Raw genomic sequence first — 22,854 nt, 5'->3', positions numbered from 1 at the left:
CACAAAATAGACAGCTAATAAGTATTTGAGTGAATGAATGAATGAATATTCATAGTGCCAATATGTTCCCTACAGAGTCCTTTTGCTCTCGTGGAAATCTCTTCATCCTAGGTTTCCCGGGATACACTTTGGGAAATTGTTTTATGATATTTTACAGATTTCCAAAGAGCAAAAAATTATTCCAAGAAGGGGGAGATGGACACATCTGGGAAGTTGAAGAAATTATGACAGGTGTAAACTAATGAGTAGATTTTAATAGGGGATATAATTTGTAATCTTGGAACAAGCTGTTTCAGTGCTGTGAAAATGTCAAGTTCGAGGGAATAAAGTTGGCCCTGGATATTGGAGAAGAAGGCTAGGATATAGGATATATTCAGAAAGTTCAGCTTTGGGGAAGAGGAGGAAAGTAGTAGAGTCATGCGTTCAACACAAGGCACCTCCATTTGTGAGACCAGGAGAGCTTGGTTTTGTGACTTATTTTTATAAGGTAATCTGGACTACCTGGAATTAAAAAAAATTTTTTTTTAAAGTAGGCTCCTCGCCAGCAAGAGCTTAAACTCACGACCCTGAAATCAAGACTTGAGCTGAGCTCATAAGTCAGGTGCTTAACCAACTGAGCTACCAGGCACCCCTGGAACATCTTATTTTTCAAAGTAGTGTAATTTGGTAGGTTCATTGCTGCATGGACTGGATATGTTGAGACCCTTAGGAAATCCTCTTAGAATTGGAGACTTCTCTTTACCACCTTGTCCTCCTTCATCCTTTTTGTATACTTGAAAAGATTTTCTTTCCTTTCCTTTCCTTTCCTTTTCTTTTCTTTTCTTTCTTTCTTTTCTTTTTTCTTTTCTTTTCTTTTCTTTACTTCTTTCTTTCCTTCTTTTCTTTCTTTCTTTCTTTCTTTCTTTCTTTCTTTCTTTCTTTCTTTCTTTCTTTCTTTCTTTCTTTCTTTCTTTCTTTCCTTTCTTCTTTCTTTTTTTGAAAACCCAGTAGGAATGAGAGGTGTGATGTATATATTAAAAGTTGGTGCTGGGGATCCCTGGGTGGCACAGCGGTTTGGCGCCTGCCTTTGGCCCAGGGTGCGATCCTGGAGTCCCGGGATCGAATCCCACGTCGGGCTCCCAGTGCATGGAGCCTGCTTCTCCCTCTGCCTGTGTCTCTGCCTCTCTCTCTCTCTCTCTGTGTGACTATCATAAATAAATAAAAATTAAAAAAAAAAAGTTGGTGCTAATTGCTTGCTTTTTTTTTTTTTTTAAAGATTTTATTTATTTATTCATAGAAACAGAGAGAGAGGCAGAGACACAGGCAGAGGGAGAGGGAGAAGCAGGCTCCATGCAGGAAGCCCGATGTTTGACTCGATCCCAGGTCTCCAGGATCACACCCCAGGCTGCACATGGCACCAAACCGCTGCACCACCAGGGCTGCCCAATTGCTTGCTCTTTTAGCAGATGAGCAATCTGTTTCAATGTGTGAGTTTCTAGGTGATTTTTATACTTCCTGAAAAAAGCTCACCTAGGCTTTACACTTGTTACCAGCAGTTGGATGAGTACTTATATGAAAGCTTGCATCAAACTGTTGTATAGTTTAAGCAATTTTATAAAAATTTGATTCTTTTTCCCTTAGAAGTTTTGATCTATGAAAGAGTTTCTATTTTTTTGAATAAAGATTTTATTTATTTATTAGAGAGAGAGAGAGAACAGAGGGAGAGGGAGGGAGAGCAGACTCCTTGCTGAGCAGAGAGCCAGATGTGGGGCTCCATCCCAGGATCCTAAGATCAAGACCTGAGCTGAAGGCAGATACTTAACTGGCTGAGCACCCAGGTGCCCCAAGACTTTCTATTTCAAACATGTGGTTGAACTTTTAAAATCATCTTATTTAGGTTTGAGCTTTTGGATTTTTGGGGGGTTTCAATAGTGTGAATTAATCTGCTCTAGGATTTACTCTAAAAAAACCAAGAGTGGTTGAGCATTGTAGTTTATTTATCAGTCATGGCATTTGTGGGCTAGAGTGGTTGCAATTACACTATAGAGCCCTATGCTTTATTTCCATTGTTGTCTTTAGAATGAATTACTTTCATGTTATTTGAGGAATAATTGGTTTGAACTCCTTTTCCAGACTAACAAATATTCTTTTGTTTTGATTACAGTGTCTCCATGTATATATTTAAGAGAAGCAAAAATGTCAGATGATATCAGGAAAAGGTTTGAATTTCCAAATTCTCTTATCCAATCACAGGTAATTTTTACTTATTTAATTATTTTTGCTTTCTGGTAACAAATGAACTTTACATTTTTAACATATTTTATTCTATATGTAGAATTCTGTATATATATCACTTCATTAACTTTTATGTAAGTTAACTTGAAAATTTATATTCAAGGGGTACCCAGCTGGCGCAGGCAGTGGAGCATGTGACGCTGGATGTTGAGATTACTTTAAAAAAATAAAATGAAAATGTATTTGTGACATAGGAAAGTGAATATTTGAAATTGAACACTCTCAGCATCTATTTGTATCATACTTTTCTTCTTAACATAATAAAACCTTGCTTAACTATGATTCCCCTAGATCTGTGTTTTTTTTTTTTTAAGTCTATAATTAAGTGTTGGGAATAGAAATAAATGGTTATACATCTACAGAGTATGAGAGATTGATATTTAAAATGGTATCTTTTACCCCTGTACAACTATTAAGAATATGAAATTTTGACCATAATAACAAACATTCAGTAAGTAAAATATCCTGGATGAAAGAATTTGATGTGCCTACTAACACAGTCAGGGGCTGGTGATAATTTATCTTAGAGAGCTTTTCAATTATTAGGATTCAAACAAAAGTGGTTAGTGGTGAGCCTTCCACTAATGAGAAGCATTCTGGTTAGTCAAGGTACCATAATAGCTTACTGTCTTTTCTTGTGCGAGTGAAGCCAGGGGACCAGCAGGAGCCAGCCCGAAGACTGAACGACTTACAGCGTCTTGGATGCTTGCAGCTGTTTACTCCAGAGATGCCTGCTGTGGGAATTGACTTAGCTGGGTAGTGGGGAACCCTTCCATGAGGAGTAGAACACTCCTTATGCAAGATTCCCTTCTACCTGACTGGGTTGGAGTCCTATCCTGTGCGGCACAGGTCCTTACCATAAAGAGGAAGATGAAGACTTGGAAGATACATCGTCCACAGTTTTTATTTTTCTGTGCCTGGAGTCCCTTCATTAGCATAGATAACCAAGCAATGTCTATGTGTGTTATTGTTGAATTAAGTGAGAAGTGTACATGTATTTTTTTTTCATGGATGATGTCTCCTTAAACTCTTCTATTATGGAAAATTTAAGTAACAACAGAGGGTCATTTACCCTTGGATTTTGTGCTTTAAAATCAAGGTAGCCTATATTCTCTGATTTGTTAGAAAAAAAAACATGGAAAGGCAAACCGGAGAAGTTGGACCTAGTGGACAGTTGGGGGGATGTTGGTCAGTAAGCTGATCTTCCTCTAGTCTTTTTCTCTAAATAGGAACAGGAGCTTTTTTGAAAAAAAAAATTAATTTCTTTTTGTCCCTGTTGTGTTTCATACTAGTTTTATGTGGTTCTTGCAATTGTGCCCTGTTTTCTGAGAATACTTCTTATTCTGTAACCGCTGCTTAGTGTTAGCACCATATTTCATTGATTCACACACCTTTTTTTTCACATTTTAACATCTTTGAAATTGGGCTGCATCTAGTAACTAGTGGCAGCAGCTGTTATACTGTTCGTATGGCCTGCACAATTGTGAACTTGGCCATGACGTTTGGAAGGAACTCTTTCATTAATATAAAATCAAAATTCTGAATTATCATGTGCATTATATAACATCAATTAGTTGGCAGCCTTTCTTCCTTAGTTGTATGTAAAATAAGGGTGCATCTTGAAGTTGATGTCCATTTATATTCAATGAAATATGGTATATTTTGTAAACAAGCACTAGAACTGTTCACTGGTTTTCAATTCTTGTTACTATTCCTTTAACTGGGAGGTAAGAGACAGTTAATTGATCTAAACTTTTTATTCTGTAAATGAGTGATTTATATTACAAAACTGAGATCATCAAGCATTGAGGTCTTCTATCTAAATTTCCCATGTGTGAAATATGAAAAGAAACAAAGAAGGGGGGGTGCAGCGTTTTTTGGTGAGCTTTTCTGGAGACTACAAGACAGGGATTCACAGATGTATCCTGCATTGGTCCAAATATGAGATCAACACTTGGTACAGTTGGAAAGTTCTTTCCAGCCCATACGCAGGATGGCTGTCACTGTTGCTAGCCTATAGTTCTAAGACAGCACAGCAGTGCTGGGTAGTGGTGAGGAACCAAGAGAATGGAGTTGAGATGGTAGGAAAGAATGGGATTTATGTGTTTATGTCATCAACACACCTCTCTAAGAGTCCTTAGATTTAATTTTGGGCTTTTTGCCCAAAGCAGGGTATGGGAAAATTTTAGAGATTGATGAAACCAAAAGCTTATGAAAGAGCTAAAGCCTATGAGAGAATAATAAATTAAATCCTAGAGCCTAAGCGAGAGAGAATGGTTGTGGTAGGGGGAGATCTCTTGGTTCAGATTTGTATGAGTCATGGTCATAAAGATAGGGATGAGTTTTCTCCATCTTCATTAAGGGCATGATGAAGCATGATAGATTTCATTTAGATGCAAAAATGATTTTAAAAGCTGTGGAGTTTCTCATTTGTCTCGTGGTTTAATGGATGAAGCAATCTCACATTATTTTCTAATACTAACTGACAGCAATTTGAACTGAAAATCTGGCTATTTTCTTAACATGGATGAACTATAGTTTGCTTATTGGGATAAAAATGCTTACTTTGAGCATTGTTATGAAGCTAAGAAGTTATATGTATGTAGAATGCCTAATTCAGTGCCTTCCACAGAGCATACTCTCAAATGAATGGGAATTTTATTACTAGTTGACTGCCTGGCACACTGATACTCCTATCACCTAGTGGTTTTTTTGTTTCATATCAACTACTACTGACAGGTGTTACCTTCAGATGTGCTAATTGGAGAGAACTTCTGATCCCATGTATTTACTTTTTTTTTTTTTTTAAGGCTGTGGGTCATCTTATTGCTGCAGTTCTAAAGGAAAATGGTTTTTCAGAAAAGATCCACCAATCCACAAACCAGGTCTGTATTCAACTTTGTGCTTGACTTCTATTCAGATACTGCTGCCAGTAGTACATAGGCACTTTTTTTGTTTCAGGTCACTGCAGAAATGATTCTGAACTGGGTTGGTTTGTTTGGTTTGTGATGTTATTCTTCCAAATTCTTTACAGTTTTATTTTATTTTATTTATTTTTAAAAGATTTATTTATTTTTTATTCTTGAGAGACACAGAGAGAGGCAGAGACATATGTTGGTACTTGCAGCTGAAGGAAAATTTGCGTACCATGCAGAGGATAGTGCTAAGAGATGAGTGCTAAGAGTTGAAGCAGTGCTCAGCTTACTGAGATGTAGACCACTGGGTTTGGGTTAACTAGTGTTGTATATTTTGATCTGATGATTGGAAACTCCACTTATGTAGGTGCTCTCAGGTAAACTCTGGAGAATATAGATGATGGAAATAATAATTTTTTTTTTCATAACAGAAATAATTAATTTCCCTTCTCACACTGCTTTTGATTAGCTGCTCCAAGTTACATCTCTTTACAGCTTCAGCTGCCGTGTTGAAATAAGAGTAGAGGCAAACTTCACTAATTGGCATTTATCTGGTATTCGTATGTAGTCTTCTAAATCAGGTTTTCTGAGAACGCTGATTTTAATCCTGCTTTAATCACATTATGTACTCTGAGATGATCTAGTGGTTTTACTTAAACTGCCAGGATTTATTGAATGTGTCAAATCCCTCTGACTAACTGTTTTCTCTTCTATTAATACATGAATGCTTACTTCCATGAGAGCACAGTAATGCCTGAGGCAATGTTTTTTTATTCATTTATTTCGTTTTTCTGGCTTATCACGGGGTAATGACATTTAGAACCCTCTGATATTGGCCATACAGGTGCATAAAATTTTCTTCTGAATAAAAGAACTAGAATATAAATATTTCTTTCCTGCAGTGACTGTTAACTGTGTTGTTCTGGTATAGTGGGATTGTAAGATTAGAAAGGCTCTCAGAGCCACCTACAGTGGGAAAGTGGGCACAATATGATGTTGATTTTATTCTTTTAGTTATTCTGTGGGAGCTGAGGCTTTCAATTTTTCTTTTCAAATTGTATATTTTTCTAATAACTTATGTCAGGAAGTGGGAAAAATAGCATCATGATGTGCTCTTTGAAACAACAACAACAACAACAACAACAAAAAGAAAAAAAACCAAAAACCAAAACCAAAACCCAAACTGCATGTAAATCTAAATGGACTTACCCCCACAATTCATATACGGGTTTATCATTAGTTGTGAACCTCTGGTGGGGTGGCTCATGGCTTCTTGAGGAAGTTGGGAAAGCTAGAAGCTCTGCTTTTATAGGATTTTTGTGCCCTTCTGATGCTTTTCTATGGAAGATGACAGTTTCACAGTCTGAGGGGACAAAAAGTCAGTTTATTTTTTGACCAAAACAGTTTTCTGGGCTCTTGCTGGAAGCCATGGAACTGATAGCTTGCTGGCATCCTGTTATATTTCACTGTCTTTCCTCAGGGGGCAGGGACATTGTAGGGGATGGTGGGGTGCATGTAGGTGATAGAGTTTGGCAGGACAGCAGAGACATGTTTTGGAAAGGTTGTTGCATATAGGGCTTGAAGCATAGGCATGAGTTGGTGTTCAGCCTACACTTAACTGCTATGCTGATACTGATGGTGTCTGGTTCAAGGACTTGGTTGGAGCATGGTGCTAGAGCCAAGTCTTAGTTTTGATCCCCTGTCAGTTTCATTGGGTTGTTCCAACTCAAGTGATACCTCTGTCTGCAGCCAGCCTTATTTTATAGCCGAGACACCAGAGGAGCGAGAGTTTTTGTATCAGAACACATCTATTACCTCTCTTGGAAGATTGACTTTCGTTTCTACAAATGATAGGATGAGAGCATCATCTGTGTAGGAAAGCTAGCCCACTGTGACACTTCCATGAATGGCTGGGGGTATGCATTGCCTTTGCTTCTCATTGGAAGTGTCTTCTAATCACTGGTTTGATTTCAGACTCCAGCTTTGAACTTGCTGTGGGAGAAGTGTTGCAGTGATAATGTGGTGGTTCGAACGGCCTGCTGTGAGGGTCTGGTGGCCCTTGTTGCTCAGGATCATGCAGAGTTCAGCTACGTGCTCAATGGGATACTCAACCTGATTCCCTCGACCAGGTATTCTTTCCTTCATGTCTGATCAGGAAAACACTTAAATTTTTAGGGGAAAAAAAAAAAGTCACTAATTTGCCATTAAAGGTCAACATTCACTTGACTTGCCAGTTGTTTTTCTTTTCCTTAAAATGTCATGCAGTGGATATTTCATATATGCTGATTTAAGCTCTATAGTTTTGGAATTTGTGATCACTTGCTGTACTTAAGCTTCAAAACTGTGCTTAAATTTGTCATTGCTCTATAAAAAAAAAAAAAAAGATTTTATTTATTTATTCATGAGAGGCACAGAGAGAGAGGCAGAGACATAGGCAGAGGGAGAAGCACGCTCCCTGCAAGAAGTTCCATGCGGTACTCCATCCCAGGACCCCGGAATCATGACCTAAAGGCAAAGGCAGGTGCTCAACCACTGAGTCACTCAGCACCCCAAAATGTTAGGTTTAATGTGTCTCTCTTTTAACTTACTTGATCTTAAGCAGGCCATGTAGATTTTGCCTTATGCCTTTTTTCATATGCAGGTAAAGGTATTTGTTTCCCACTAAATAGTTTTTAAATGCCTTAAAATTCATAAATATAAAATCTACTTGCATTGTATGGTTGTTTGTACTGTTTATATTCAAAAGTAAGTATTAGCAGCTAAGGGGCCTGGGAAATGTCTCTGTCTATGGAAGGAATAATTAAGGCAGGTTAGTTTATACTTTTTTTCTGTTTGATATGTAAGATTTTATTTTTAAGTAATTTCTACACCTACCATGGCACTCGAACTTAAAACCCAGAGTTCAAGAGTTGCATGCTCTACCAACTGAACCAGCCAGGCATCCCACATTATAATTTTGATTCCAAAAGCTTATGTTAGAAAATTATGCCGGTGTGAGATGTCCTTTCCACATCAGTATAAGTCTGTTCTTACTGTTGTAAACTGAAAAGCATAAGCTTTGCTGATAGTGGATCAGCATGTCATCTGTATATATTATAATTTTTCAGTAATCTTAGATTTTTTAAAATTTAGAAGTGTATTTTTTAGGATGCCTAGATGGCTCGGTCAGTTAAGCGTCTTACTCTTGATTTCAGCTCAGGTCATGATCACAGGTTGGTGAGATCGAGCTCTGTCTCAGGCTCCATACTCAGCTTAAGATTCCCTTTCTTCCTCTGCCCCTCTCCTCTCCTCCCACATTTAAAAACAAAAGTGTATTTTTTAAATAAGCAACACAGTCACCTGGAAAAAATCCAAAAGGGTATAAGGCAAGGTGTCTATCTTACCCCTATATTTCAGTTTTTCTCCTTAGAGACAAAACTCTTACCAGATCTTATTACCTTTTTAAAGTTGTATGCACATATAACTGACAATTCATGTGTATATATTTTTTCTTAAGAAAAAGCCAAAATTAATAGCCTTACTGTACATAGTATTTTTCATTTTTCAGTGAAAAAATGTATCTTAGAGACCATTCTTTAAAAAAAATAAAGTGCTTCCTAATTTTTTTGAGCTGCATACAGTTCCATTGTTTGAATATACCATAATTTACCAATTCCCTATTGTTTTCATTTTTTTTTTTTTTTCAATTAGAGGTAGTGCCATTAGTTTTCAAGGGTCTTTGGAAACATGGTCAAGACATAGAAGAAAGCCTTGTATTTTCTAGTAAACATATATAGGAATTGAAAAAAAATTTTTTTTTGAAGATTTTATTTATTTGAGAGAGAAAGAGAGAGAGAGAGAGAATGAGTGGTGGGAAGGAGCATAGAGAAGGGACAAACAGACTCCCCACTGAACAGACCCTGAGATCATAACCTGAGCCAAAGGCAGCTGCTTAACCTATGGAGCCACCCAGTACCCCTCATATATAGAAATTTTAACAATTGGTGGATCCTGGGGGCAATTTTTTTTTTTTTAAATTTCCTTTCTGAAAATGTTCTTGTCTAATGTTAAGCCACAGGGAGATGTACATTGGGTAGAGGTTGAAGCTAACCAGTTTAATTTTTGAATCAATTTGATGATGAAATGTGTTATATAAGGGCTATGTTTTCTTTATTGTTGCCAGTAGAGATAATAATGATTTGTGAAGAATTTTTTTCATTTGCATTATTTCAAGTAGCAGAGCTTTGTGGTTTGCAATGATTATAAAGATTATACTTTGCATTGTTTATGTCTTAAAAAAAACAGAATGAGAAGCAAATTTAAGAAATTAAATTTAATTTAATTAAAAACAGGAGACCCAACCAGCCTTCTCCTTCAAATGCTGTTCAGGGAATTTTCTGACACAGAAAACCATCTTTTTACCATGCAAGTAGAAGCAAAAAGAAAACTGGGACACCAGTACTTATATGGCACAAAATAGACTTTAAAACAAAGTCTGTAACAAGAAACAAAGAAGGACACTATATAATGATAAAGAAGACAATCCAACAGGAGGATATAACAATTGTACATATTTATGCACCCAACATGGGAGCACCTAAATATATAAAGCAAGTATTGATAGATATAAAGTAAGAAAACAGTAATACAATAATAGTAGAAGACTGTAACACCCCACTTACATCAATGGACAGATCATCCAAACAGAAAATCAACAAGGAAACAGTGGTTTTGAATGACACATTGGACCAGATGGATCTAACGGATATATCCAGAACATTCCATCCAAAAACAGTGCAATACACATTTCTTTTCAAGGGCATGTAGACATTCTCCTGACTAGATTACATGTTAGGCCATAAAACAAATCTCCATAAACTCAAAAAGATTGAAATCATATCCGGCATCTTTTCTGACCACAACAGTATAAAACTGGAAATAAAAATGAAACAAACATACGGAAAAACACCCTCCCCCCACACCATCTTCATCTTTGGGAGAAGGCCAAAGATCCGCAGTAATGCCTTTGTCATTTCCCTGTGCTTCTTGCCTGAGACAGTTTAGATCTTCAATTTCCAGCATTTAAATTTCTACTTGTCTCTGGATTTCTGTTCCTAAAAGAGAGATTTATCAGAATCTAGAGGCATCCTGGGAACAGAGCCACACAGTAATTGCTCAGCTTTGATGTAGAACAGTAATTCTGTAGTGTAATCTTTTTATTTTGCCTACCTGCTGGCACAGCATCCTTCAGGAACTGAGAGATTTAGAGAGGGAGGGAGGGAGCCTAGTGAGAAGCAGCCTTCTATAGAAGAGAGGTGTAGAGAATGTAGCTTCTGGAGCTTTCTCAGCATTGCAGGAAATGTTGAAAGGTGCAAGGAAAGATGGAAGGAAAACTCTGTGAGGTCATCTCCCCTAGCCTTATAACCTGCTTCCTGGCCCTTTGTAAATCTAGTCTATAAAATTCTCTTGGATCATGTATGGAAGGGTCCTCCCCCCCAATTCACCCTGCAATTTGAGAAACATTGGTCTAGAGCCTGCTACATTGTATAGTCTAACTTTGCAAAAGACTTGACATTTGCAAAGCTCTGGTTGTCTAAACTTCAGGGAGTGGCTGGGAAAGTGTCTGGCTCTGTTTGAGAGACTGTCCCCTTCAAAGGAATAGTTTGATGTCTAAGAGTGTTCTCGGTTCAAAGCTGAGGCAACATGAAACAATTGTAAACTAGTTTTTATAGCTTCTGTAAACAAAGAAATGGATTTAAGAGGTCTAAAATGTTCTTTTAATCAGTAAGGAAATTTGGAAAAAAAAAAAATTATTCCCTAGGGAGGCTGAAGGACAGAAGGGGGACCGCAAAGGAAACACAGTAAGGAAATCATTATCACCAGTTAAATGTGAATTTTGAAATTAAACAAACTGAAATTAAAGTGAATGCTACATGGTAGCATGTACTTGTCTCTTAAGGAACTGCTTGTTTTAAGTTTAGATGGTTTTTGATTTTGTTTATTTTTGTTTTAACATTGAATGTATCCTGAGATAAAGATTCCCAAAGCAAGTTTTTCCATTTTTCTGTTCTTAGATTCTCCCCACCCCACCCCCCTTAACTGCACTAGCTTCTAGAAAGCTCTTGCAGCCATTGTTACAGTTGCTTAGTAACGGGATTGTGCATAAAAACTGTACTCTCCTGTGGAACCAGGTATTCAGTTTTCGATATTGAGATGTCATGACAGCCTGTAATTTCAATTCAACTGCTTCTCCAGCTCCTTCCTTCTTTTAAAAAATGTGTTTGGGAGGACGGTTATGCGCTAGATACACTAAGCTAGTCCTCGATTGGTGCGCCTTTTGTGCTTTTAAATAGGGGAGAGACCTGCAATTTATGTATTTGGGGAAAATAAAGTGTGTTAGGTGTGAGAGATTAAAGTCTGCTTTCTGAGATTCTTAAATCAAAGCTTACTTTGTAGTTTTGTTTTATTTTTTAAAGATTTTATTTGCTTATTTTAGAGAGAGAGAGGGATAGAGAGCAGGAGCAAGGAGAGGGAGGGAGAGGGAGAGGGGAAGGGAGAAGCTTGTCCAGACTCCCTGCTGGGCTCCATCCTAGGACCCTGAGATCATGACCTGAGCCGAAACCAAGGGTTGGACGCTCAACTGGCTGAGCCACCCGGGCGCCCCACAAAGCCTACTTTTCAATGAAATCTTGTATAGAATATTAAAAATGCCCACAGTAGTCCTGGCTAAAGCTGATGAATTCAGTGAGTCTTTGCTCATGGATTGATGAAGGTCCAAATTGGTTAAAAATGATCCTAAGAACTATTGGGAGCTAATATTAAAGAGTAATTTAGTGAGAAAAATGGTCTCGGGCAGCCCGTTTGGCTCGGTGATTTAGCGCTGCCTTCAGCCCAGGGCCTGATCCTGGAGACCCGGCATCGAGTCCCACGTCGGGCTCCCTGCATGGAGCCTGCTTCTCCCTCTGCCTGTGTCTCTGCCTCTCTCTCTCTCTCTCTCTCTCTCTCTGTGTCTCTCATGAATAAATAAATAAAATCTTAAAAAAAATTATTGTCTCTCAGGATCTTCTCTTACATTGCTGTTCCTTGGGAGACTTAATTGTTTTGTTCTCTTATAGGCAACAGCTAGCAACTGAGGAGATAGTGTATTTATATCTTATATTATTGAGGCATTTCTGTACTATTTAGGTTCTCCGTTTTTATTTTATTTGACAGGAGATGAAGCATCAAGGAAAGATGACTTCATGAGGTTTCTCCAAGATTTAAGGGGTGCAGACATAGCTTGGTTGGTTGGTTGCTTGCTTTCTATCCTTTTTTCTTCCTTCCTTCCTTCCTTCCTTCCTTCCTTCCTTCCTTCCTTCCTTCCAAGGTTTTATGTGACATAGAGAGCACAAATAGGCAGATTGGCAGGGAGAGGGAGAAGCAGACTCCCCACTGAGCAGGGAACCCTATGAAGGGCTCAGTCCCACCACCTTGGGATCAAGACCTGAGCCGAAGGCAGACATTTAACCGACTGAGCCACCCAGGGCCCCAGTCATAGCGTGCTTTCATCTGTAGTTCGGGGGTGGGGGTCAGTATTTTTCTTGAGTTTGAGATGGTTTCAGGTTTATATCTATGAGGGTATCATTGCTTATTTAGCTCTTATCTGAGAGTGACAGAATCATTGGACCAAGTCTGTTTCCCCATCGTGTCTTCTAAATATTCCTGTGAGCTCTTTAGCTTGTTTCCAGATGTTCCCCTTTTCTTTTCTCCAATCTTTTTTCTTTTTCTTTCCCCCAAATCCCAGAACCTTGCTCAGCTTGCAGCTCGTAACCAGAAAAGTGATTCCAGGCACTTCAACACCCCCCCCCCCCCCCCCCCCCCCCCCCCCCCCCCCCCCCCCCCCGTCTAGGACATTCTGCCCTATTTCTTTTCAAGTTCCTTGATCTCATTGAAGGCTTTGTTTGTCACAGAATCTTCCATTGTAAAAGCCATGTGTTTGTGCTAAGATGTTTCTAGGTGATTTAGAAAAGCAACTACTGAAACACATGTTACTTTTATAGTGGAAAAAGGCTTCAGAAGAAATCAGGCTGTTTCTGGGGACTGAGAAGACAAATGAGGATGCAGAACTTCCCCAAGCAAAAAGTCAATAGCATTATATTTCTTGGATTTTTTTTTATGCATTATTTTTTGTCATTTATTGAAGCCTGGGTTCCCCAGAATTGTTTTTTATTTCCTTCCTTTCTTCCTGGTCTTCTTTGTCTGTCTCTCTTTTCTCATATAATTTTATAACAAATTTAGAAAATGATTTGATCATTAATCTGGTGTTTAACATTCTCTTATTTGCTGGTGACTTACTGTGCTTAAGGCTGACCGGTTGTCCTTTCTGGTGAAGAAAGGGACTTGGCCGCATTTGTACCATTTGTTGCCATCATACCCTGGGATGCCCCCTTCAGAGATAATTTGTGTCATTCTCTTCAACCCAGACCCTTGTAATTCTCATCCCTGGTCAAAAAATTAGTATGGATACTTCCTTGTCCCTCATATTTAGAATATTTCAAAAGCAAGGAACCAAGCATTATTTGTGGTCTTTCCAAAAGGAGATTGAGCAGGGGCACCTGGGTGGTGGCAGGCTGTTCAGTGTCTGCCTGCCTTCGGCTCAGGTCATGAGATCGAGCCTGACATCCGGCTCCCGGCTCTGTGAGGAGTCTGCTTCTCCTACTCCCTTTGCCTCTCTTCCTGCTTGTGAGTGCTCTCTCTCTGTTAAATGAATGAAATCTTTTTTTTTTTTTTTTTTAAAGATTTCATTTATTCATTCCTGAGAGACATGGAGAGAGAGGCAGAGAGAGAGGCAGAGGGAGAAGCAGGCTCCTCGTAGGGGGCCCGTTGTGGGACTCGATCCTGGCCCCGGGATCATGACTTGAGCCAAAAGCAGACACTCAACCACTGAGCCACCCAGGTGTCCCTAAATAAAAAATAAATGAAATCTTTAAAAAAAAAAAAAAACGGAGACTAAGCATATATGAGCAGTGTTTAGAGTTGTAATCCCATCAACCTCAAACAAAGGAAACCTGATGTGTGCTATTCATATGCACAATAGTAATTGTGCTATATTTATCTAGAGAAAAGCGATTTTTGGGAGTGGCTTTAATTACTGTAGTTTATACAGCTTGACCAAAAATGTTTTCTTTTGTCTTATTTATTTCTTTGGAATACACAACATCATTACTGACCCACCCTCCCTCTCATGATAAGATCTGGGTCTTGGCATTGCCTCTTGCCACTCTGCTTGTAGCACAGGCCTGAAGTTTCTGTCACTCTCACTTAGAGGATTCTTGAGTCAATTCAGCCTGTTTTGGCACCCACCCAGGGAAGAACTGTTCCAGCTGATCTTCACTGAAGGGCTTTGGCAGCAGGTTGCTGAGTGTGTTAGGACTCTGGGCTACAAGCTACAGAAACCCACTTGAACTAATTTGAGCATAAAAGGGTTGAGTTTTTACTTTTTTTGGTAAAAGGGTGTCCCCTAGGACCTCAGAAAGGAACTGGATACAGACTGTGTTTCTCCCCTCTTGCCAAAGACTGTTTCTCTGCCTCTCATCTATAGGGTGCCACCTGCCCTGGGTCAGTACCTCTTACATGTAAGAGACGGCCAGACTGAGGTCGGCCACAGTTACAGATTTCCAAGGACCTGGGCGTATGAGATGTTCACTCTGGACCAGTTGGATCTGCCAGGGGCCATGTGTTAGTTTCCTCTGGCTGTTGCAACAAATGACCACACACTTGACTTAAAATAACAGAAATTTATTCTTTTACCATTCTAAAGGCTGGAAGTACCAAACCAAGGAGGCCACAGGATTGCTTCCTTCTGGAGTTTGGGACCATGCGTTCCATTTCTCTTTTGGCTTCTGGTGGCTGTTGCAACCCTGGGTGTTCCTCATTCCTCAGCTTGTGGCTGTATTAACTCTTGCCTCTTCAGGCCCTCCTTGTCTGTGTGTCTGTCTCTACTCTTCCTCCCCTTTCTCTTAGAAGCACACCAGTCATTGGGTTTAAGGCCCATCCTGGATGATCCTTAATTATATTTGCAGAGACCCTATTTCCAAATAAAGTCATGTTTCATGGGTACTAGGCAATAGGACTTAGATGTATCCTTCTGGGAGACACAATTTGACCCTCTCCAGCCTGTGTCTTCACCCTGTGGACCTATGTGTGCTAGGTTCCTTGCACAGTAACCACACCAGTGGGGAAGGGGTGACAAGTCCTCAAACAGGAGATTGAAACACTTGTTTCCAAGGAGTCTTCTGCCTGGGGATTCAACTTGGAGGCAATCGGTAGCGTTCAGCCCCTCAGCTCAGCTGTAGCTTTGAACTATAATTGTGCTTAAGTGACTGATGCTATACCAGTGTTGCTCTGACAGGGACAGAGGGAGGAGACATTGAGTGGATAGAGAGTCATTGTCAAAGGTAACATAACTGTGTTCCTGTGATGGCAAGATACCACCATGTTTTCCATTATCGTCATTCTCTGGAATATTCTTTTTTTAATGATTTTATTTATTTATTTGGTGCAGGGGGGGGGGTGGGTGGGTGTAGAGAATCAGAGAATGAGTGGAGGGAGGGGCAGAGGACGAGGGAGAAGCAGACTCCCTGTGGAGCAGGAAGCCGGATGCGGAACTTGATCCCAGGACCCTAGGATCATGACCTGAACTGAAGGCAGATGCTTTTAACCAACTGAGCCACCCAGGTACCATGGAGTGTTTTTTGGGAACTATATATTACCTCTCCAAACAGGAACAACCAGTGCCTTGGTTGCCAGGGGGATGAAGGGATGGAAACTAGCTTATAGTGTGACACAAAAAAATTTCAAAGAAAATTTTGGACAAAGTTCTTGTTAAAAAGAGTAACTTTTCCTATGACTTAAAAAAATTTTGTAGAGAATTTCAAAAGTAGGTAGAATGCTATTGTGAACCCTCATGTTCCTGTCACTCATCCCTACAGCCACTAAACTATCTTGCTTCCTCCATCATCCACCTTCCTCCATGCTTAGAAGCAAATCCCAGACACTGTATAATTTCTTCTTTATTTAACTGTATACTTGCTTTTAAAAAACAATAGTAATGTCATTATACCTGGATGCATGTGTGTATAATTTTAAAAATGTATGGCCAGTGTTTAGATTTCTAATTGTCTCATTTTTTTTTGATGATTTGTTTGAATGGCTATCCAAATAAGAATTTGTTGTTATGTCTTTTACATCTTTTTAAATCTGGGATGGCCCCCTCCCATTCAGCCATCTCTGTCTCTGTCTCTCTTTTTTTGGATTTTGCTGAGTATATCCCTGTGGTATACTTTAACTTAAAATGAAAGTTTGCTTAAAATGAAAGTTTGCTTTAGAAGTTTGATGAGATTTATGTTCAATTTTTGTTGTTACTGGGAGGGATATTGGGGGAGGGGAGACTCCTCATAGATGGTAATGTGTTCCTTAGGAGGGAAATAATACCTGATTGTTTTCTTTTTTGGAAATGTTAGCTGTTGATGCTAAATGGTTAGATCCATTAATTCATTAGGACTTTTTTTTTTTTTTTTTTTAGATTTTATTTATTAATTCTTGAGAGACAGAGAGAGAGAGAGAGAGGCAGAGACATAGGCAGAGGGAGAAGCAGGCTTCCTGCAAAAAGCCTGGTGTGGGACTTGATCCCAGATCCCCGGATCACGCCCTGAGCCAAAGGCAGGTGCTCAACCACTGAGCCACCCAGGCATCCCTATCATGCTAAATATTTTTCTTTTACTTTACTTATTCTATCAGGAGTCTTAAGTTGGTTTTAGTGTTGTAATTACATGGATTAAGATGTATATATATATATAAAAAATCTCTAACAAAACCCACCTGTCTCCCTTCCCTCAATAAGGTTATTTTGTTGCTTGATAACACAACAGGTGTTATATTAGTTTTATTTTTCTTCATATTTTCTCATTTGCTACTGTGCAATCCCTGAAAAGAAGGACCTAGAACCAAAACTAGTAATATCATTCATATTTATTTAGTAAAAACTAAAATAACAAATTTTAATAATGAAGTTACCAGATACAATAATTTCAGTGTGCATATGTAAAATCATGTAATGATAGAACTAGAAATTACCTTCAGAGGTCACCTCTGTAGTCAAGCAAGGTAGTACCTTAGCTGTCTTCCATCTAGCTATCCATCTTTTAATTAACATATTTATTGACCACCTCCTATACCTGTGCTTGGTACTGTGATATCATGGTGAGGAAAGCAGACATAGTCGTTATACTCATGATGCTTTTGGAGACAGGGACTGCCGTGATCCACATAGTTGCACAGTTATGTATTCAGTTATATTCAGACACAGTACACTGTGCTGGAAGTCCCTTTAGTATTGTCATGGAGCTCCAGAAAAGCTTTTCTAAGATGAGACTGAGGAATGAATAGAACTTATGGAGGCAAATAGAGGGTAGGCTTTTCCGTTATAGGAAATACCATGTGCCAAGTCCTGGGTGGGAGGGAAGATGGCTTGTAGGAAGGCCTAGAAGAATGTCAAAAGCTGGGGCCCTTTGGTGGCTCAGTCAAGTAAGTGTCTTACTTCAGCTCAGATCATGATCTCAGGGTCCTTGGATCCAGCCCCATTGGAGTCCTGTGTTGAGCCCCATGCTCAGCAGGGAGTCTGCTTTTCCCTCTGCCTCTCTCCCTGCTCCTACACGTGCTATCTGTCTGTCTGTCTGTCTGTCTCAAATAAATGAATAAAATCTTGACAAAAAAAAAAAAAAAAGAATCTCAAATATAAGGGAAGAGTGGTTTGAAATGAAGCTGGAAGGTAGGTATGGGCCAGACAATGCAGGTCAAAATGGCTAATCTTGAGGATTTTATCCTGAGTGCTGAGCATAAATATTGAAGTATTCATCTAATGGACACCAGGGGTTTCAAAAAGGCCACTCTGGCTGCGATATGCACATAGTATTCAAAGTGTTGGGTTTTGGGTAGGCAGGTAGAGTGAATATAAGGAGATGAGTTTAGGGGCTATTGCTGTAGATCAGATGAAGAAAGATATCTGCTTGCTCTAGAGATGGAGGGAAAGAGATGGATTTGTGAGATACAGAAGGGGTGAGTTTGGGCCACCTGAGTAGTGCAGTCAGTTAAGCTTCTGACACTTGGTTTTGGCTTAGGTCACGTTCTCAGGGACATTAGATCGAGACAGAGCTGAGCTCTGTGCTCAGCGTGGAGTCTGCTTAGCAGGACTCTCTCTCTCTGCTCCTCCACCCCATGCTCTCTCTCAATATCTCAAATAAATTAAAAAAAAGAAAGAAGGGGTGAAGCATTTGAGGTGGATTAAATATGAGGATGTCTGAAAGGAGCATGTTAACGATGACTTCTTGATTTTTGAGTTGCCTAACAGGTAGATAGGGAATATTGAAAAAAAGTTTTGTGGGAAGAACATGAGTAGGTTTTATGAGTTGAATTTGATGCACAATTCCGACACTGATGTGGGAATATCTAGTGATACATTATACTATGAATAAGTTAGTCATAATATGTAACCAGATCTTTTCTGTCCTGATGAAAGCCCTTACTTTGATTTGTTAAAGAACTCTTCTGTGTACTTTAAACACAGACAGCCTGCTTGTCTGAGGGCTAATTCTAATTCCTGAGAATGTTCCTCAGAAGTCTAAATCTTCATATTAACATGTTTTTGTGTCTGTGCCAAACTGTGGCTAACAATAGGTTCTAAATAAAAGATATCGTGGTTATTTCATAGTTTATTTAAATTTCTGCTCATGTTATCCATCTAGGAGATCAGATTTACTCTTTTATTTGTGTTCAGCAAATCCTTCTTCACTGTGAGGTTATAAACCTCCCCTCCCCCCCCCCTTTTCACTAATAAAAAAATAAAAGTAGTGCATACATTTTTGAAAACTCAAACAATGGCACTCGGAGGTAGCTAAAGTAGTAAGCGGTAAAACTTGTACTTTTTGGTCATTTCTCTCTCTCCTTTTCTAAAAATTCACTTTCTTTTTGGGCTCTGGTGAAAACTGGCAAGTGGAGGACCCAGGGCTGGTACTATGTCTCAGAGGCTTCTTCAAATCTTTTAACTTGGTTTCATCTAGAATATAGAAGGAGCTAGGGTGTGATGATTTGGAGTCAGGATCAGGCACATGGAGTCAGGGACCACCTAATTACAATGAAATTGCAGCCCCATTTCTAGACCTATAAAGACAGTATTTATAAGTATGTACACCCCAAGTGTTTTAAAATTGGATAATCGGGGGCACCTGGGTGGCTCAGTGTTGAGCATCTGCCTTTGGCTCAGGTCGTGATCCCGGGGTCCTGGGATTGAGTCCTGCATCAAGGTCCCCACAGGGATCCTGCTTCTCCTTCTGCCTATGTCTCTGCCTCTCTTTCTGTGTCTTTCATGAATAAATAGATAAAATCTAAAAAAAAAAAATTGGATAATCCATTCATATGTATATTGTTCTAAAACTTGCATTTTTCACTTAACGGGTATTAGACACCTTTTCATACATCTATTTGCATTTTTGTTAACAGCTGTGGAGTACTCTTATATTATGAATATATCATGTTTTATCTTTATTTTTAAAGATTTTATTTATTTGAGACAGAGAGAGCACGGGTGCATGTGTGTACAAGACAGGGGAGCAGAAGGGGAGAGGGTGAAGAGCAGACTCCCTGCTGAGGGAGGAGCCCAAGGTGGGACTCCATCTCACAACTCTCAGGTCATGACCTGAGCTGAAACCAAGAGTTGGATGCTTAGTGGACTTAGTCACCCAGGTGCCCTGAATGTATCATATTTTAAACACTTCTCTATTGACAAACATGTTTTTCTTCTTCATCTTTTAAGATAAGAAATGCAGTGTAAGATCTTCCTTTGGGTATGTAAGCGTATTTCTTTATGATGGGTTCTTAGAAGTGGGATTTGTAGGAGAAAGGGTATGTACATTTAGAATTTTTTTTACGGATTTAAACATTAATGGATACTGCCTATTTACTCTGCATACAAACTGAACAACTAATGGGGACACCTGGCTGGCTCAGTTGGGAAGACATACAACTTGATTTCAGGGTTGTGAGTTCAAGCTCCACATTGGGTGTAGAGATTACTTAAAAAAAAAAAAAAAAAAAAAAAAACAGCAAACACCTCAACCTGAAACTGCTTATTGCCCCATACACTCATCAACAGTGGATATTTCGAACCTTATTCTTCTGTGATTTGCATAACTGTTCTTTGCTCATCTTGATATTATATGATTAGTCTTATTTTGTTGTTTTTCTTGTTTTTTTTGGATGCTAACGCTTTGTCTGTTGTATTATGTTGTTAAATATTTTGGTCTCTTGTCTTAATGTTCTTTCTACCTTGAAAACCCTCCCCACTAACTTTGCTAAAACTATCTGGAATTTTAGTCATAGTTTGTCTTTTCCTCTTGTTCTTTTTCACACTCTCCCCTTCCCCTCCAAATCCTATCCAAACAATTGCTTTAAACCTTATAGTCACATTTGAAAATGTTAAAGACTTGATAAGTTTTTTTGTATTCGTTCTGACCAGTTTTTGTAGTCTATTTTGTCAGTTCTTTCTTATGCTTTATCTTTTTTTCTTTCTTTCTTTTTTTTTAAATAACAGCCTTATTGAGATATAATTTTCATAGTAGAAAATCATCCTTTGAAAGTGTATAACTCAGTGGTTTTGTGCAGTCATCACACATTATCTTGTAACTGGAGAACTTCTTTAAGAAGAATTTCAGTGTATTATGTCTGAAAGTTTTTTTGTTTTCATATTTTACTCTTAGTTTTTTGGGGAGGGTTACACTTTAAGTTACATAAACCTTTCCCTTATAATTCCATATATATTTCTTCTTTCATTGTTGCAGATGGGAGTTCTGATGCCAAATTAGAAATGATGTCAGACTGATGGTCTTTGTTTTATAAATTTTATTTTATAAAATCTGAGAGTTTATAGGATTTTCCTTTTATCTTTGGGTTTGACAAATGTCAGCAATTATATTTTTCAGGAATCTTGCCTAGCACTTGGTAGCCTTTTTAATTTGAAGACACAGATTCAATGAAAAATTTTTCTATTCTTTGATTTTTGCTTCTTCTTCTTCTTTTTTTTTTTTTATGATAGTCACAGAGAGAGAGAGAGAGAAAGAGGCAGAGACATAGGCAGAGAAGCAGGCTCCATGCACCGGGAGCCCGATGTGGGATTCGATCCTGAGTCTCCAGGATCGCGCCCTTGGGCCAAAGGCAGGCGCCAAACCGCTGCGCCACCCAGGGATCCCTGATTTTTGCTTCTCTAGTGGTTATGTTTTCTTCTATTTTACCATTTTGATTTTCAGTACTGAATTATTATTGTAACCTCTTTTCACAATCATACAGAATTCAAGAGAAATTTAATTTTTTAAGAGCAGATCTCAGATGCCATGTAACAATGGCTTGAAAAACAAGAAAAATAGGGTTTTGTGAGGAGAGATGGAAAATAATAGGATTTAGAATAGGTTTAGATTTGTAGGTGGTTTTAGGCACATTCCAGTTTTGAGCATTGATGAACTCTGACTTTTGTGTTTGTGTAGCATCATCTGTAAAGAGGGAAAAGCATTATATAATCTTTATGATACAGTTGACATGTATTAGATTACCACATTTCTTGAAAAAATAGGTGATTTAATGACATATTTTTATTCTTATTTATACTTTATAACAACTCAAGAGGTGGGCTTATTATCATGATTCTAGATTGTACAGATTAGAATGTTGTGGCTTCTAGGTGTTAAATGCCTCACCCAAAATTCCCTAGCTAATTATAATTAAAGCAGGGGTTTAAATAAAAGTTAAGCTGAAATCATCCCTCTCAGCCCACTTGAGATAATAATAATTTAAGTAATTATTCGATTGAATTTAACCGCTATTTGCATGGATTTGCTATTTGATTGATGCCATTATTTTTCAAAACTTAAAATCTATTCATGCTACACTCTCACTTAAAATATAGTATGCTTACTTATTCACACAGTAAGATCTGGATCCATAAATAAGACCAAACATGACCTAACTTAATGGTTAGAAAACTGGAGTTTAGGGGCACTGGTTGGTTCAATTGATAGAGCATGCAGCTCTTGATCTTGGGGTCATGAGTTCCAGCCCCATGTTGGGTGTAGAGATTGCTAAAAATAAATAAACTTAAAAAAAAAAAAAAGAGAAAACTGGAGTTCATTTATTAGCCTCAGTAGTTCTGTGAATGAAATACAAATATGATGTATGTGTTTTTTTTCTGGGATTCTATTGCTTTGATAAAGGAGTAGGTGACTGAAATTGATTAAAAATCATGTCTGTGTGGAGGTTCCTCAAAAAATTAAAAATAGAATTACCATATGACCAGTAATTCCACTACTGGGTATTTACTCAAAGAAAATGAAAACACTAATTAGAAATGTTTTTTTTTTTTTTAAGATTTTATTTATTTATTCATAGAGACACACACACACAGAGAGGCAGAGACACAGGCAGAGGGAGAAGCAGGCTCCATGCAGGGAACCCGATGTGGGATTCGATCCCGGATCTCCAGGATCACACCCCGGGCTGCAGGCGGCGCTAAACTGCACTACCAGGGCTGCCCACCCCCTATGTTTTTTACAGCATTATTTATAGTAGTCAAGATATAGATGCAACTCAACTGTTTATCGATAGG

The 22,854-nt window shown here is 38.6% G+C and overlaps 1 protein-coding gene across 3 annotated transcripts in view; it reads left to right on the top strand.

The window, feature by feature from the left end:
• The window catches only part of FOCAD (focadhesin), a 308,502-nt gene that overhangs the window by 30,980 nt on the left and 254,668 nt on the right, over positions 1-22,854 (top strand). For 2 of the 3 annotated variants that reach the window (XM_041762114.1, XM_041762113.1), the window contains 3 exons: positions 2,144-2,232; positions 5,085-5,159; positions 7,164-7,318. In XM_041762114.1, coding sequence (XP_041618048.1) covers positions 2,176-2,232; positions 5,085-5,159; positions 7,164-7,318 — 287 coding nt within the window. In that variant the 5' untranslated portion in view covers positions 2,144-2,175. Of the gene's footprint in view, positions 1-645; positions 667-2,143; positions 2,233-5,084; positions 5,160-7,163; positions 7,319-22,854 lie in introns of those variants that run through there. The other variant, XM_041762115.1, reaches the window with a different exon arrangement.

Source organism: Vulpes lagopus, chromosome 7 (assembly GCF_018345385.1).
Source record: "Vulpes lagopus strain Blue_001 chromosome 7, ASM1834538v1, whole genome shotgun sequence".
Taxonomy (NCBI): domain Eukaryota; kingdom Metazoa; phylum Chordata; class Mammalia; order Carnivora; family Canidae; genus Vulpes; species Vulpes lagopus.
The sequence above is the reverse complement of the archived record's forward strand: the minus strand, read 5'-3'. Positions and strand labels throughout refer to the sequence as shown.